General features: G+C 48.5%; 1 protein-coding gene across 7 annotated transcripts in view; it reads right to left on the reverse strand.

Annotated features, from left to right (window-relative positions):
* The window catches only part of LOC144823836 (NXPE family member 1-like), a 518,225-nt gene that overhangs the window by 22,210 nt on the left and 479,597 nt on the right, over positions 1-16,418 (reverse strand). For all 7 annotated transcript variants that reach the window (XM_078682709.1, XM_078682716.1, XM_078682723.1 and 4 more), the window contains one exon: positions 3,310-3,525. In XM_078682709.1, the coding sequence (XP_078538835.1) occupies positions 3,310-3,525 (216 nt within the window). The remainder of the gene's footprint in view (positions 1-3,309; positions 3,526-16,418) is intronic.

Raw genomic sequence — 16,418 nt, forward strand, 5'->3', positions numbered from 1 at the left:
ATGAAGAGATAGTGAAACAAGAGTGGGAGGGGTGTGCGTAGAAGACTTTGGACATAGGATAGGTGGTCGGTGTGTGTTGAGCCGAAGAAGATGTATGTAGTACGGAACAACAACAAGCTCTCGGCATTGCTGTGGCGTGGGAGTAGCAGCCTTTGTCTGATGCGAGGCACAGACAAATGGAGGTGTGCGAGCGGCTTCCTTTCAAGTTTGATGGGGGGGGGGGGAGAGCAAAATGGCGAGTGCGCGTTCCTGTGAAATCAGAAGGGTGTGGGAGGGAACGAGCATATGGAGTGTGAGCGAGAAATGAGGCCAAGTGCGTGCTGGCGAAGCTTCGCTCTTGAATGCCTCACATGCATTGGGGAGAATCCACACACCAAAACCCTCTTGGTAGGATTGCTGGTGGCCCTCTATATGTCTCGCCAGCAATGCGCATTGGCAGGCCGAGACCTAAAAAGGAGTAAAAATATTGCCATTTCTCACTTGAAATGCGGGACACTTGAGCTCCCTGGGATGGTGAGGGCATGCCGGTCTTTGTGGGGATGGGCGCCTTCACCGATGACCTGGCCAGCGGCTCGGGGGATAATTTGACGATAACCCCTTGAATGGTAAAGGGTGGGATCATTAGAGATTGAAGAAAGGGCAGTGAAGGTCTGATTTGTTGTGAATAGAACTAGGAGGGTGCTCTAGGCCTAGTGGAGGAGCACGCCCGTCACTGATGATCTGACCTATCCTTTGAATTCGAGCCCTGGCCGGGCTGAGGGTGAAAGGAGGACAAGTGCTTAATTTGAGCTGGTAATTGTGGGTAGGGCCACTGTCACTCATTTTTGGGGACCGGCACTTATTTTTCCTCATCATACATTGACCACCAATTAGAGATGGAAAAAATGCACAGAAAGCAGAAGGATGAGAATGGCGGAAAAACCGTAGCAAAGGAAGAAGAGAAATTAGGAACCTTCACGAGTGAGATAAAGGGACAGGGAGTGTCTGATAGCAGATGGAAGGGCCATGATGTTTATTCAATGTCACACTGCTTTGGTATTTGGTTCGCTGACATTTAAAAGCATCAGCTGTGTTTCTGAGCAGAGCTTTTGGCACCGGCAATCTTTCTATTACAAATTAAGCACTGAGGAGGACACTGAAGGAGACGCCGAGGAGTGATATCTGAATTGTCCGGAGGCCAAGCCAGAATATCTTTTTGCTGACTGACCTCTGGGCTCGGGGTAATGTTCGATGTCCCAGAGCTCCGGTTAAATTAAGGGCTAATAGCATTGCCTCAGTGACTCACCGCAGGCTCACAGAGGCTCCCCACAACCACATATGTAGTGTCCGGCCACACTGCTATTTAGAGGCGTATACGCAGCACTGTGCACTACCACATCTGATTACACAGCGTCTTTCTTGGAGAGCTTCCTCAAATATTGTGTATGTCTACGTTGGTGTAAGCCAGTGTGTCTCGCGTGCAGCTAAAAGAGTGTACACCAGGGCTCGAGTCGGGGGTACACGCGGGTGGACATCGTCCCCCCTGCCAAGAAGCTGGGCCCCACAGAAATATGCTGAATGTGTCCCGGTATAATTTTCAGACACTGGGACCTGTTCAGCACGTGACATTATGAGGTCATTTGCATATTGTCAGTCCCCCCCCACTTCTTTTTATAGGACTTGTGCCCTGGTGTACACACAATCCCTGCACAACACATCCTGGGTGGCTGTGAAAGGGATCGGTGGAAGGAAGAATTTGCTAAGCACCCAATGAGCTTTGTTACTCAACAATTAAACTACTGTGGTGTGACTGACGACATACTCTGCTTGCTCGCGGAACTCCGCGGAATCTCGTGGAGTTTTTAAGTGACTCTGCAAGCTCCGCCCAGGCCTAGTTTGTATAGCTGTCAAAATTACAGACCAGAAATAATAAACTATAGAGAGTAGACACTCCAATATGAAACATTACTAGGCACTTGCATGCTACATTTGACACACAGACCTTAAGATTGTATTCAGTATAAAACAGAGGTGCTACAAATAAAGGATACAGCTGAAGTTGCTTGCCCTACCCTGTCTCACAGGAAAGCCTAGCTAAATTAAGTGCAAGTGCCCCAGCTTACATTATCATAATAAAAATACAATTCCAAAAACATGCTCTACAACAGACTGGGGATTTGCAATAAGGCTAAGCGAAGGTTGATGTAAGGGTAAAAGAGCCAATGTTTTGCTGAATTGGCCATTTGCTCTCCACATATTTAGCAATGGAGAAGACAATGACCGGAGATGTGTCCGCGATACATAAACTTATCACAACCCTGTATTGTGCAACACCTAGATGACGGCATAAAGGAACAATTTATAAAGATTTATATAGCGCAAACTTGACCCAAGAGGGTATCAGAGCGCTTTACATTTAGGATCATTGCATAACAAGCTACATCAGATACAAGAGCATAGAAAGGTACAGTACACAAACAATGTTTCAAGAATTCGTACAAGGGAGGGGAGGAAGGAGTAAAAGCGGGGAGACGAGGAGGAACAATGCCCAATGTCAGGCTGGGTAGGTGACGGTCAAGGGGGAAAACCAGGGCCAGACTCCTCATTAGCTGTCAAGGAGATCCACCGGTCATCAGCCATGTTGCTCAGGTCTCAGCGTTTAGGAAAAAACAGTTTTAGTTTATTTGAATTTGTGAAGGTTATATAGCGCTATCTAGACCCGGAAGTATCAGAGCGCATAACCAGGGGAATGTTGCATTAGAAGGTACATCAAAGGATTATAAATCGCTGGCTAGACCCGTAGGTATCAGAGTACTATAGCAGAGGAACATTGAGTTACAAAGAACATCAGTTACAATAGGATAGTAAGGTACAGTAAACAAACAACGCTGTTGAAAGAATTTATAGGAAAGGAGGGGAGGAAAGGAGCCATGGCAGGGAGACGAGGAACAACTGTGTCCAATGTCCGGAGAGACAAATAGAGAGGGAAAGGGGAGAGGTGGAGTGAGAAGGGAGAGGACGAGGGGAAAGACAGAAAAGAGATTAAGGACGAGGGGAAAGACAGAAAAGAGATAAAGGGTAAGTCAGCCCAGAGACTGTGCTGCTTGTAGTACGTTGTACAAAAATAAAAGGAGATGGACGGAGAATGTAACATTGTGTGTGTGTGTGTGTGTGTGTGCATGTCAGGAAGAGAGGGACATGTGCAGTTGCCTGCATTTTTATTTCACAGGTGAGGGAAGCAGATCTACTGATAATGTCTATTAGACAAAGTCAGAAAATCATAAAATGAATGTAAAAGAGTGGAGAAAAAAGGAAAAAGAAGTAACCTACTTTTTACAAGCTTGGGAAAGTAGTAAATCCACTGGCGTAATGTAGAGTCACCCATGAGGTGGATAGTTCTCTCCTGCAGACAGTGGGTTACCTCAGCCCCTTTAAATCTTGACATCTTGCACAATAAAGGATGCCAGACATCCTGATAGAAGAATCCGCTGGGCACCCCAGGTCTCATTCTGCTCTGGCAAGCTTCCTTTGACGTGGGTGTGGTGTCTGTTGGAAGAAAGGCTCATTAGACATGTTCATAAGGATAAAAAAATGTTTAGACAATAAACATAGTTATTGTTCCTTTTATTATTTGATTTTAGCCACTTGAGAGGGAGATGCATGGGAGCAAGGGATACATGCATGCAACTTTTTGTAATGAGTTCTTCCAATACACTTCCAGGTGAGCTTAAAGCCTGCCCTTAGGCCAGCCCCACTACTTTTGAGGTTGAGCCTAGGCAGCGCATGCGCTGCTGCGAGGCATGCAGTAGTGGAATATGGCGTTGAAGCCCCACCCACTCTGCCAATATTTTTAATTGGGTTGTGTCATTGTCCTTCATAAATGCTGGCTCCAGAGTCGTTATTGGGCTTCTTAGTCCCTCCTGGTACCCCCTTGTCTACATTTGTTACCTCGAATATCTACTGCACCTTTTACTGGTGTTGTTGCATGGTTTGCTTTATAAGTCGGTGAGCACTATTTTCTTTAATGCTCACCCCATGACATCGAGGCACCCACCACTTTTCGTTTAATAGCAATACTTTAATTCAAATTACAGCGCGGTCCGCTTTAACTATAGCGGACGTGCCTTTTTAATGATTTAATAATAGGCTGGTCCGCTTTCACTTTAGGGCCCGCGATTATTTATTTATTTAATTACCAGCGCAGACACTTTCAGTTTAGCAGACGTGGTTATTTAATTACCAGCGCAGCCGCTTTCACATTAGTGGCCGCGCTACAGAAGCTTTTGAGATTATTTTCTTTTTTTATCATTATGGGTGAAAGCACCTTACACTCTTGCGCTTTAATGTTGGGTGCACCCCTTTGTTTAGACGCTGCTCACTGTAACCTGAATATGTGAGCAGCGTCTAAAAAAGGGGGCGCATTTGCGAGAGTTTGAGCTCTTGGCATTAAAAAGTAACAATGCCTTTTATATGTGTGTTTCTTTTATAAACACATAAATAAAATGCATGGTCATTTACAATACCAATAGCTTAAACGCTCGCAAATGGGAGTCCTGTTGCATTGGAAATGCTTGTTGTATGATGCATTTTAAACAATCAATACAAAAAAGTATTCATTCAGAGTGCAAGTATATATATATATATAAAAATGTAGAGCTGTTTCTTGTAAATCTCAAGAGAGAGAAGAGTACATCCCAATGGAGTATCCCAAAATGCTGGTGTTGCTCCAGAAAAAGTTCATCTGCCTAACTTATTTGAAATCTGCTCTCAGCTTTAAAATGTGGTGACAGTGGTGAGGCTGACTGCAGTGAGAACCTTTTACTTTAATTTCTGGGGAAAGGATGCTAAAAAGACCATAGGTCAGCCCAATGGAACTGCCATCAAATTTACAGCCCAGCTCATAGTATAAGGTGCGAAGACCACCAAACGTGACAAATTCCGATGGTGAATAATATGTCTATTATTCGAGGTAATAGACTAAAGTGTTGGTGTTACGCTGGGAAAGGCTATCACAAAATACACAACATTAATAACAGTGCACAAGCATTAAATGTACACAAAAGTAGCAAGCTGTAGGTAGGCCACACCCTGCCACGTGGCAAAACCACTATAGACGGGCATTACAGGAAGAGTGGGCAGGCGGCATATTGACAGGTTGCAGCCGCAAAGCACAGATACAGGGACCAAGAGCAGCACCACTTTGTGCATAATTAGGCAGCAGCAGATGAAAACACCAACACACAGATGTCACCACTTCACAGAGATGAGTACTGTATAAACTGGTAACATTGGGAAAATCCTCCAACACTTCAGCTTATGAGGCGTAGTGTACCACATTACTGGTTAAAGTTGGACTAGCACTTGGTGGAGACACAATGGGGCATATTTATAATATCTGGCGCATCTCTGCAAATCAGCAGGGATTTGCCAGAACAGATGTGACACGCAATTCCCCCCTTGTGCCACGCATTTACAATGCGGTGCACCATGGCTCAAGGATGGGCAGATGCGTGTCGCATCTTGTGGCGTAAGTTCGGCGCATTGCTGGAGTCGCATCGCAAGCGCGACGCAACTCCAGCAATACACAGGGGCCGTCCATACTTAACGTGGTGCGTCACTCCTTACGCCTGCTCAAGCAGGCGTAAGGGTTTGACGCAGGAGCGCCGTAAAACTGACTCTGTCAAATCTGGTAGATTTCACTGTGTCAGTTTTACTGGGCTTTCCTGCGACGGAACATCCACCCTGCGATGGTACGCCCACATGAAACCTGGCACAGGTTTCATTTGGCGCAGTGCTTTACAATGTGATGCATCTTCCTAGATGCCTCACGTTGTAAATAAGTCGCAACGTGGCGCAAGATTTACGCTGTGACGCAACAGCGGCGCAAATGTGTTGCAAGGGGCTTGTAAATCTGCTCCAATGTTTTTAGTGGGAAAAGTGATAGGTGAGTGTGTGTGTATTGTCACCCTTTTGAATGTTTTCTCTCCAATACAGATATTTCTTCGTGTAGCTCTAGGTATTCCTGTGGTATTTGTGGGTGGATTTCTTGTTACAAATGAGGATTATTATTATTATTATTATTTGTTTGGACTGCCTTCCCTTTATTACTATATCTGCGTGAAATTCTGGTGGTCTCTGTTCGGTTTGTGAATGATGCCCCTATTAAGAATGCAGTACCGCTACCACTGTTAGGGCTGTGTGCATTGCTGGTTGTCACTGGTGTGTTTGTGAGTGGACTCTTTCCTAAGAGTGCAGGACGTCACCACTATTAGCTCCTTATTAAGAGTGCAGGACCTCAGCACTATTAGCTCCTTATTAAGAGTGCAGGACCCCAGCACTATTAGCTCCTTATTAAGAGTGCAGGACCTCAGCACTATCAGCTCCTTATTAAGAGTGCAGGACCTCATGAGGGTGTGGCTAGCCGGCCAATATGAAAGACGCGAGATTCTAGAGCTCTGACTCCTATCCCTTGTTATCCTGTGGACAAACCCTGTAATTCCTCACCATTGCAACACACACGATGTGTCAGCAGGTTGGCAAGTACACAGGGAAGCCAATTCCGGCTTAAACCACTCAAGCACACAGATTGCCGGAGGGGCAGACACCTGAGGCCTCTACAGTAGGCGCGTGCGCAGGAGCCGGTTTGGCGAAAGGAATAACTGTAGCCGTAGCGGCGAGGACTCGAGGGTCAGCACCAGCCCAGAGCAGATCGTGGGGTGGGGGCTGGTGCGGCTGAAGTGCATTGCCCACAAACCCTTATGCGCTGGTAGCTGAAAAGAACCGGTGGGCCACTGTCCGCGTTGTTGAGGGCTTGTATGCCTGGAGAAAATAGTGCTTTGCGCCCTGAGTGCCTGCTGTAAGGGCGCTAGGAACAAAGGCGGAGAAAGTACGACCCCCACAGCAAGGTGAAGTACAGGGGTGATGAAGAATGCAATAACCCCCGCTGGCCTCACCTGCAGGAGAGCGGGAAGAGGTATAGCGAGGCCAGACTGGTAACTGAGGATCCCGAACCAGGCCACGAGGGAGCAGTGGAGCTGGATCGCAGATCGGGAGACGACCATACTGGCGAAGCAAGAGGAAAAAGGCCAGTAGAAGGACTAGACGGTTTTGTTACTACTGTGAGGCTAATGTGACAGGTCAGTGGGGCGCCCTACCCATAAGTGAAAGGTGGTTCACCAGAAGGGCAGAGCGGACGCCGCAACTCGTGCCCTCTTCTGCAAAGCGGCCTTAAGAGTCCAGGGGTCGGATCGGGCCCAGGCCTCAGCCATTATGTACAAGGGCGGCATCTGACAGTGCTCCGGGTGCAGGCAAGGGGCTAAAAGCTCTTCTAATGGGGAAGCCCTGGGGTGGTAAGTTGTGCCCCTAGGTGGAGTCTGAACAGAAGTGAATCTGTCCCATGGGAGGGATGCCGGATTGCGCCTTGGCGCCTCACAATCGTCGCGCCCCCTTGGCTTGTCCTGTCTGTGCTGTGCCCGGGCCATGCCCCACAAGGCTCAGTGGTTGGCTGAGGCCCTGAAACTATGCCGTAGTGCCGTGGGGTGAAATTGCGCTGAAAAAATTGCTGTCCGCTCTCCTGAAGACATCCTCTTGAATCTGGGGGACACGGTGTGGGATCTGGCCTCTGTACTGGTGGCAGTGGAAAAGATAGGAGCTGCAATGGATCAGACTAGGTCTTCTCTAGAGTCTAAGATCAACAAAGTCACCTCAGACTTTACACTGCTACGTGCTGACCACCACTAGCTGGGGGAGAAGGTTTGCTTGCATGTTCAATCCCTAGCGGAACTGAAACCTGTTACACAGAGCCACACTGCAGCCCTACAAGACCTGCTGGACCGTATGCATGCATTAGAAGTCAGAGTGGAGGACACAGAGGGATGCTCACGTCGCAATAATGTTCGCATGGTGGGCCTCCCAGAGGTAGGAAAAGGGCGAAACCTGGAAGAATACGTTGAGCGTTGGCTCAAGGAGCTGTTGCGGCTGGCACGTTATCGTCGCAGTTCGTGGTCGAGAGGGCGCATTGAGTACCAGTCCATAAACCCCCCCTAGGGTGCTTGCCCACATCCATTCCTATTCAAATTCCTCAACTACAGAGACAGGGATGTGGTGTTATGGGAAACCCACAAGCTTGCAGATATCAACGTCCGAGATAATCAGGTCATGGTGTTCCCAGACTATACAGCACATGTGCAGCGGGGCAGGAGCACCTATACCGCAGTGTAGCATTTATTTTATTTTATTTTATTTATTTTATGTGCTTCTATAGCGCATGAATAGACCCCCGTAGGGGTATCTCCGCGCTTTGCCATAAAGAAGGGACAAGTACTGTACCAGGTCATTGCAGAGAATTGCTGGGGCATAAGGGGTGATTAACTACTGGTGAAAAGGTGAGTTTTAAGGGTTTTTCGGAAGGACAAGTGGTTGGTAATGCGTTTTAATGTAAGAGGAAGGGAATTCCAAAGAGCTGGTCCAGCGTGTGCCAGAGCACGGCCTCCTTGTCGGGATTTCTTTATTTTAGGGATCTGTAATAACTGGAGGTTACTGGAACGTAGCGAGCGGCCTGGGACATAGGGTAGAAAGGCCTTTGAGAGGTATTTTGGGCCATTTCCTAACAAGCATTTATGAATAGTACACAACATTTTTAACTTGGTGCGTTGCCGCACTGGCAGCCAATGAAGTTCAGCCAGTAGAGGTCGGGAGGGGGTCCTAGATGGTACGTTAAGGACTAACCTCGCCGTCGTGTTTTGGACTACTTGTAGTTTGTTAAATTGGCCTTCATTGGTTGATAAAAGGAGGCCATTACAGTAGTCCAATCTACTGATAACTAGTGCCTGGACTAGGGTCTTTCTATGGTTGTCGGAAAGATAGGGGGAACACCCTTCGCAATAGTCCAATGGCCCTAAAGCATGTACCGGCAACTTGGTTGACATGATCTTTAAATGTCAGGGATTGATCGAATAGCACTCCCAAGTTTTTCACGGTCTGCTTCGGGATGGAAACTGGTCCCAGTTCTAAGGGCCACCACTCATCAGACCATAGTGTCACCGCATCCCCAAACAGTAATACCTCTGTTTTGGCCACATTACATTGGAGGCAGTTCTCAACCATCCACTTTGACACTGCCCTCATGCCATCTGCAAAAGATTTTTTCAGGGCAGGTGTTAAGGTTTTAAAAGGGAATAGAAGTTGGGTGTCGTCGGCATAGGACACCCAACTTCTCCGAGGACATAGGACACCCTACACCGGCATAGGACACCCATCAACTCCGAGACCTAGAATTCAGCTACTCCCTGCTCTTGCCCACTGTACCGCGAGTGGTCGCGAAGGGTGCCGCTTTTTTGAATCGCGCTCCAAAGTCTGGGACTGGTTGGAGGAGTTTGGGCTATGGACAGGGCCAAGGCCACGCACTGAGGATGTCCCAGGAAAATCTGGCAGAAGTCACCGCCATCGCGGCAGGCCCCAACCGTGCGACCCCCGTCTCTGTGGCTCCAGACCCTGAACAGAGGAGAATGGAGAGTCAAGACACGATACAAGTAGCCGGACAAAATCGGGAATGCAGTGCAGCGTGGGGACCATGACCTGAGCCCTTCTGGATTGACAACTGCCAGTGGCTTGATATTGTGTAGGCTTGACGACCTTGATGGAACACACCCACCACATTTCACACCACAGACAGCAGATGACATATGACTGAATGCAAGCCCTCCGAAATGAGATGTGAAATGAACATGAATGCAGCGTCTAACCTGCTACACTCCACTAAGAGACACAATAATTAGCACAGTGTTTGTACAACAAGGACACCTTGTAAATAATGCATGAAGCAGTCATACAAGGCCGCGGCCAGCTACACACAAGCGTTACACACATCTGCAACTGTGACTTGGCCATGAACAATAATAGCAGTGTCATGACACCGAGGGATTCCCATATCCCACATAGCCACATACTGTATACACCCACACCACATTGACATAGCTGTTGCCACAGTTGGGCACCCCACTTTGGATGAACGTCACTCTTGAGTTCGCCCCAGATAGTTATGTACGTTCTAACTCTAAGGACAAGTTACTTACCTGTAATCCTAGTTCTCTTCCAGGGGTATCATCATCAAAGTCATAAGCACTGAATATTCCCGCCCATGTGAGGGGACCCCGGAAATAATAATGTATATGGAATATGTATATGTATATAATATATGGAAATCACATATCTAGCTCCACATATATGTATGTACATATATCATTTTTTCTCACACCAAAGCAGCCCTAAAACTGCGGCTAAACAATGTAATTACCCATACTTAGACTGTATTTGCAAGGATATAAAAAACACATTAGGTCAAATAGCACTTGAACTCTGAGTTTTAATCAGCAAAACACTAATAAATCCTGAAAATTGCTAATAAATAGACATTGTTAGCCCACAGGCTGCATTGTAAAGCAATAGCATAGAAAATGAAAGCATTTTCAACAAAAACTGGTACTGTGCCTTTAAGGCAGCCATGACCCCTGGCTTCCCATCATGCCTCAGGGGTGACAGTTAGGTCAGTTGTTCTTTGCATAACCCTGAAAAGTCAGGGCTCAACAATAAACTGTAAACACTTTGACAACGTCTCATTTACCTGGGGAGGCGGGTGGGTTGCTTATGACTTTGAAGAGGATATCCCTGGAAGAGAACTAGGATTACAGGTAAGTAACTTATACTTCTCTTCCAGGGGCTCCTCATCAATAGACATAAGCATTGAATAGAATAGCAAGCCCATCAACCACCTGCAGGTAAATGAGAAACGCATGACCCAACCAAAGATTGTAACAGGCGAAAATCAGCCGTTAAACAGATTCCGCAAGGAGGCCTGGCCTACCTGGGTATCTGCTCTAGTGTCTGAATCTAGACAGTAATGTCTGGTAAATGTATGAACGGACTTCCAGGTCGCCGCCTTACAAATCTCAGACATGGGCACATTATGGAGCAAAGCTGTAGTAGCCTTTTTCCCTCTGGTGGAATGTGCTTTGGGAGAAAAACCCAGGGTCTTCTGTGCCTATTGGTGGGCAAGTTTGATACACAAAACTATCCACCTTGAGATGGAACGTTTCGAGGCTGCATTACCGGATCTGAATGATCCATAGTTGACAAACAGTTGATCAGACTTACGTATAGATTTGGACCTATCAAGATAGAATTTTAAAACCCTTTTCAGGTCCAAAGAATGCAAGGCCCTCTCAGCTGGAGTGGAGGGATTGGGAAAAAAGGTGGGTAGAGAGATGGTCTGGTTTACATGGAAATCCGACACCACCTTCGGTAGAAAAGAGGGATGTGTCCTCAACACCACCCTATTAAGATGGAACACTGTATAAGGCTCATTGGAACAGAGAGCTTGAATTTCGCTCACCCTGCGAGCCGACATGATTGCTACCAAAAAAGCAGCCTTCCAAGAAATATGCTGCAAGGTTGCTTTATAAATGGGTTCGAAAGGAGGAACCATCAATTTTGATAGCACCAGGTTCAACTCCCAGGGGGGCGACGGAGGGCGTAACGGTGGATTGACCTTCTTCAAGACCTCTAGAAAATCTTTCACAGCCTGTAATTGGAAAAAAGAAAGTTGGGAAGGTGACCGCCTGTAAGCTGTTATAGCTTCTAAGTGCACCTTAATGGAATTAAATTTCAACCCTGCTTTAGCCAGATATAGTAGGTAAGGGAGAATGACCTCTTCCTGACCCTTGATAGGATGACAATTGTTCCGCATACATCACATGTAGAAACGCTTCTACTTGCATGCATAGGAATGCCTTGTGGAAGGTCGTCTCGCCTCTTTCAAAATCGACATGCAGTCCTGCGGCAGTCCTAGGTGGCCGTATTGTTTGACCTCATGAGCCATGCTGCCAAGTTCAGTGATGGAAGGTTGGGATGATGAATCCTCCCGTTCATCTTGGATAGCAGGTCCGGCCTGCACGGCAGCCTCTTGTGAGGACACTCTGACAGATGTAGAAGGTCCGTGTACCACCACTGTCTCGGCCAATCGGGGGCAATGAGAATCATCTTTGTGTATGAGTAAGTCAGCTTGCTCACCACTTTCGGGATCAGCGGAAAGGGTGGAAAGGCGTACACAAATTCCCCTTACCAGTCTACCAAAAGGGCATTCCCTTTCGATCCTGGTCGGTAGAATCTTGAGGCGAAGTCTTAGCATTTGGTGTTTGTCGTCCGCGAAGAGATCTATTGTGGGACGACCCCATGACTGCAAGATGTTTGACTACCTCGTCGTTGAGAACCTAGTCCTCGGTCTTCGAAATGCCGGCTTAGAGCATCCGCTCTCACGTTCTGTTCTCCTGGGAGATGGACTGCTGTGACTTACAGATTCCGAGCCAGGAGCCAATGCCACAGATTTTGTGCTTCCAGGGAGAGGGTGCGTGAGCGTGTGCCTCCCTGTTTGTTCAGGTAGTACATGGTTCTGGTGTTGTCCGTTTGTACTAACACTGATGATGTTTGAATCGAGGGCAGGAAAGCTTTAAGGGCTAGATGGACTGCCCTCAGCTCCAACATGTTGATGTGGTGGGAGCGCTCTTTGGGAGACCACAGTCCTTGCGTCTGGAGATGACCCATGTGTGCCCCCGAGCCTTGGAGAGAGGCATCTGTTATCAACGTCTGGGCAGGCGGAGGTTGACGGAATGGAATGCCGACTTGCATATTTCGCCTTTTCATCCACCAAGGTATGGACGCTCGCGCTGTGCTTGACAAAGTTATTTTGTCGTCCCAGCGAGCTGACTGCTGGTCCCACTTGTCCTCCAGATCCTGCTGAAGATGACGCATCTGTAGTCTGACATTGGGGACCAGAAAAATGCAGGATGCCATCGACCCTAGCAGGGAGGCAATCCTTGGCACCGTCAGATCTCTGCTCCGGAGAACTAGTTGGCATTTTTGAGTGATGGAAGACTGTCTCTCCTCCGAAGGAAACACTTTTCCTGCCTCGGAGTCTCGCAGAGCTCCTATGAAATGTATTTGCTGCGTCTGCTGTGAAGCGGACTTGTTGAAATTCACATGCAGACCCAACCGATGGCATAGATCGATGCAGCTCAGAAAATGGTTCCTTACACTGTCTGGGGAAGGACCTTTCAACAGCCAATCATCCAGATATGGGTACACGAAGACACCCCTGCGGCGTAGAGCGGCTGCTACCACTGCGATGCACTTCATGAACACTCGGGGAGCTGACTTCAACCCGAATGGGAGGACTTTGAACTGGTAATGAGAGGTCCGGAAACGGAGATATTTCCTGTGACTGTGAGCTATTGGTACATAAAAGTATGCATCTTGTAGGTCCAGCGAACACATCCAATCCCCCTGCCTGAGATGTGGATATATTTGATGTAGTGCCAAAATGCAAAACTTTTCTTTTCTGACAAAGGTTGAGAGTCCGCAAGTCCAGAATGGGTCTGTACTCCGGTTTCTTGCCTTTTTTCTTGACCAGAAAGTATCTTGAATAGACTCCTTTCCCTCTTTGAGATCTTGGTACCCTCTCAATAGCTGATTTTGTGAGAAGGGTGGCTACCTCTTTTTGTAGGAGTTTTAGCTGATGACTCTATGTTGGCAGTGGAGGGATAGAGGGAGGTTAATGTTGAAACCGAAGAAAGTAACCATTCTGAAGCGTAGCTAACACCCAGCGATCTTTTGTAATGGATTGCCACTCTTCCATATGATACGCAATGCTTCCCCCCACTGGAGTGGTCAACGGCGCTGGGGGAAGAAAGAACTCATTGTTTGGATTGCGCCTTGTTGGAGTTATTGCTTTGTCGCTGATTACCTCCACCTCTTGAGGAGCGCCTGCCTCTGTACTGGGATTTTTGCTGCCCCTTTTGGTCATGACCCTTCTGCCACTGAGTTGTTTGAACCCTCAATTGGGAGGCTCGCTTGTTGTAGGGGCGGAACCTTTTTCGGATTTCTTTTTTCTTTTTAAGCCCCACGGCTTTTAGCGTGTTCAATTCCGCCTTCATACGCTGCATTTCCTCATCGGTGTGTGAACTGAGTAAAGATGTTCCAGAGAAAGGCAGGTTAATGATCCGTGTCTGTGCTTCTGGCTTTAGGGCGGTAAGGCGCAACCACGAAGAGCTCCTTGTGCATACCCCGTGAGCATTTCCATGTGCCGACATGATAGCTCCATCCGCTGCAGCACTAATAATTTAGTTGGAGACTTGGCTGCCCTCCGTAAGGATCTCTCCGAAATCCCTGCCATCTTCCTGAGGGAGTTTTTCAATGAAGCGCTGCAAGGAATCCCTCAGGGATCTATCATAGCGGCCCAATAGCGCCACCGCATTGGAAACCTTCAGCAAGGAGGCCGAGGTGCCACATACTCTTCGTCCCCAGGAGTCTTGCATCTTGCTATCCTTGTCTGGAGGTGCAGTGGAGGAAGATGCCGCGGCATGGGTCTTCCTTGCCGCTGCGTTGATTACTGAATCCGGGGGAGGGTCGGCTCTGAGGAATAGTGGGTCCTCCTCTGGCGTCCGATATTTTTTAAGAATCCTCGCCGGTACTGACTTTATGGTCGCAGGCGTGAGGAACACGTCCATAACTGGTTCTATTATCCCTGGAACCAAGGGAAGCAGATGTTTGGCCTCTGTCTTATGATGCAGAGTTTAAAAAATCACTGAAGACTTGGTCTGGCGCGCGGTCATGGGAATTCCCAGCTTAAGCGCCCCTCTGCCCAAGATGTTCTGGAAAGTGAACATGTCGTCCACTGGAGAGATTCTCGACGGTGGGCTATTGGTTAATGTGGGAGAATAGTCTCTATGGGAGCGAGTAGACAATGAGGAAGGGGTAGGAGATCTGCGCTCCCTTCTCCTACTCCTTGACCTAGACCTCCGCCTGCTTGAGCGCACTGGAGTGCGCGTTCACTCTCTGGGTCTGGAAGGAGGTCGATCCCGATCCACCTGCTGCGTTAATCGAGCAGCTGTGTCTTTGTCGGGGGCCCAGTGGTGTAATGGTCTGTGCCACCTAGGAGACAGCCTGATGGAAGGCGACTTTTGCCTTTCTCTTCTCTCAGGGGAACGTGCTAGAGGAGATGGATGCACTTCTTCGTGCCGCGACCTAGCTAAATGCCCTGATGCACGATCAGAAGAATAGATCACCATGTCCGAGGTCTTAGAAGCTGATTCCCGGTGAGAGACACGATAGCCTGAGGGAGATGACGATAGCTCACCGGAGGAGAGACCTCTCCTGAAGGACATCTAGAGCGAGATCTGGAGCGACTCTGTGATGCCTGGTGTCTTGGCTGAGACTGCCCTGAAGAAAAGCTCTTCTTTTTTTAAGGTGGGCTCGAGCGTATAGGAGAACGCCCCCTTGACTTGGAACGCCTCTCCGGCGCTAATGCCGCTTCCTGTCTCGGCGTCGACTTTGGAGATCTCTGCATTGACGCTGGCCGGTGACTGAGCACGCAAACTCGACGTCGACCTTACAGGGGTCTGCTGTGTCGAAATTGGTCCCAACGCCGGTCTCCACACTGGAGGTGGCGGCTGGTGTCTCGACTCCGGGGACTGATGACCCATCCTTCGCGGAGACCTGTGGCTCGACGTCGAACGCCGCTGGGTCGCCGACAGAGCCACCTGCTTCGGCGTCGAACTCCGGTGATGCGGTGTCGACAAAGAGTGTCCTGATGTCGAATGCCGGTGATGAGGTGTCAACAAAGCGTGCCTCGGTGGCGAACGCCTGTGCCTCGACGGAGCGCTGGGCCTCGATGTCGATCGCTGGTGCGACGACAGAGCGCTGGGCCTAGACGTCGATCGCTGGTGCGACGACGGAGTGATCTGCCTCGACGTCGTATGCCCACCCGGCGACGACTGAGGCGTGCCGCTCGACGTTTAACGCCGCCTGGTTGACGTCAACGGAGGTACCGGAGTCTTCGCCGTCGAAGAATGTGTCTTCGAAGATGTTTTCACCGTCGCAGGCAGCTTCGACGCCAATCCCAACGGAGAACAGGTCGGGACTTCTCTCGACCGCGTTCTCCTCTTCTGCTGCCTTTTAGGAGACCTACCTCTTTCAGAGAGGCCATAAATTCTGATTCTCTCTCTGTCCTTGAGGGTTCTCCTTGATAAGTTCTTACAATGCTGACAGCTGTCAGCATTATGTTATGTTAATTTTATGCTTCTATAGCGCACGGCCACTCCACGGAGCATCCCGGCGCTTTAGCGAAGGTACCCACCAAAAAGGGAGCAACATAACTGAAGGGGAACGTAAAAACAAGAAGACAACACGAGTTAAGGGAAGAGCTATGTTTTAAGGGCCTTTCGGAAGGAAAAAAGGCTAGAAGCCTGTCTTAAAGAAATCGGGAGGTCATTCCAGGCACGGGGAGCTAAATAACAAAAGGACCGGCCTCCTGCTCTGGCGCGCTTGATGATGGGAACATTCATTTTAGATAGGGAAGAAGATCTAAGGGATCTAGAGGGCTGGTACCA

Source organism: Lissotriton helveticus, chromosome 1_1 (assembly GCF_964261635.1).
Source record: "Lissotriton helveticus chromosome 1_1, aLisHel1.1, whole genome shotgun sequence".
In the NCBI taxonomy this organism is placed as follows: domain Eukaryota; kingdom Metazoa; phylum Chordata; class Amphibia; order Caudata; family Salamandridae; genus Lissotriton; species Lissotriton helveticus.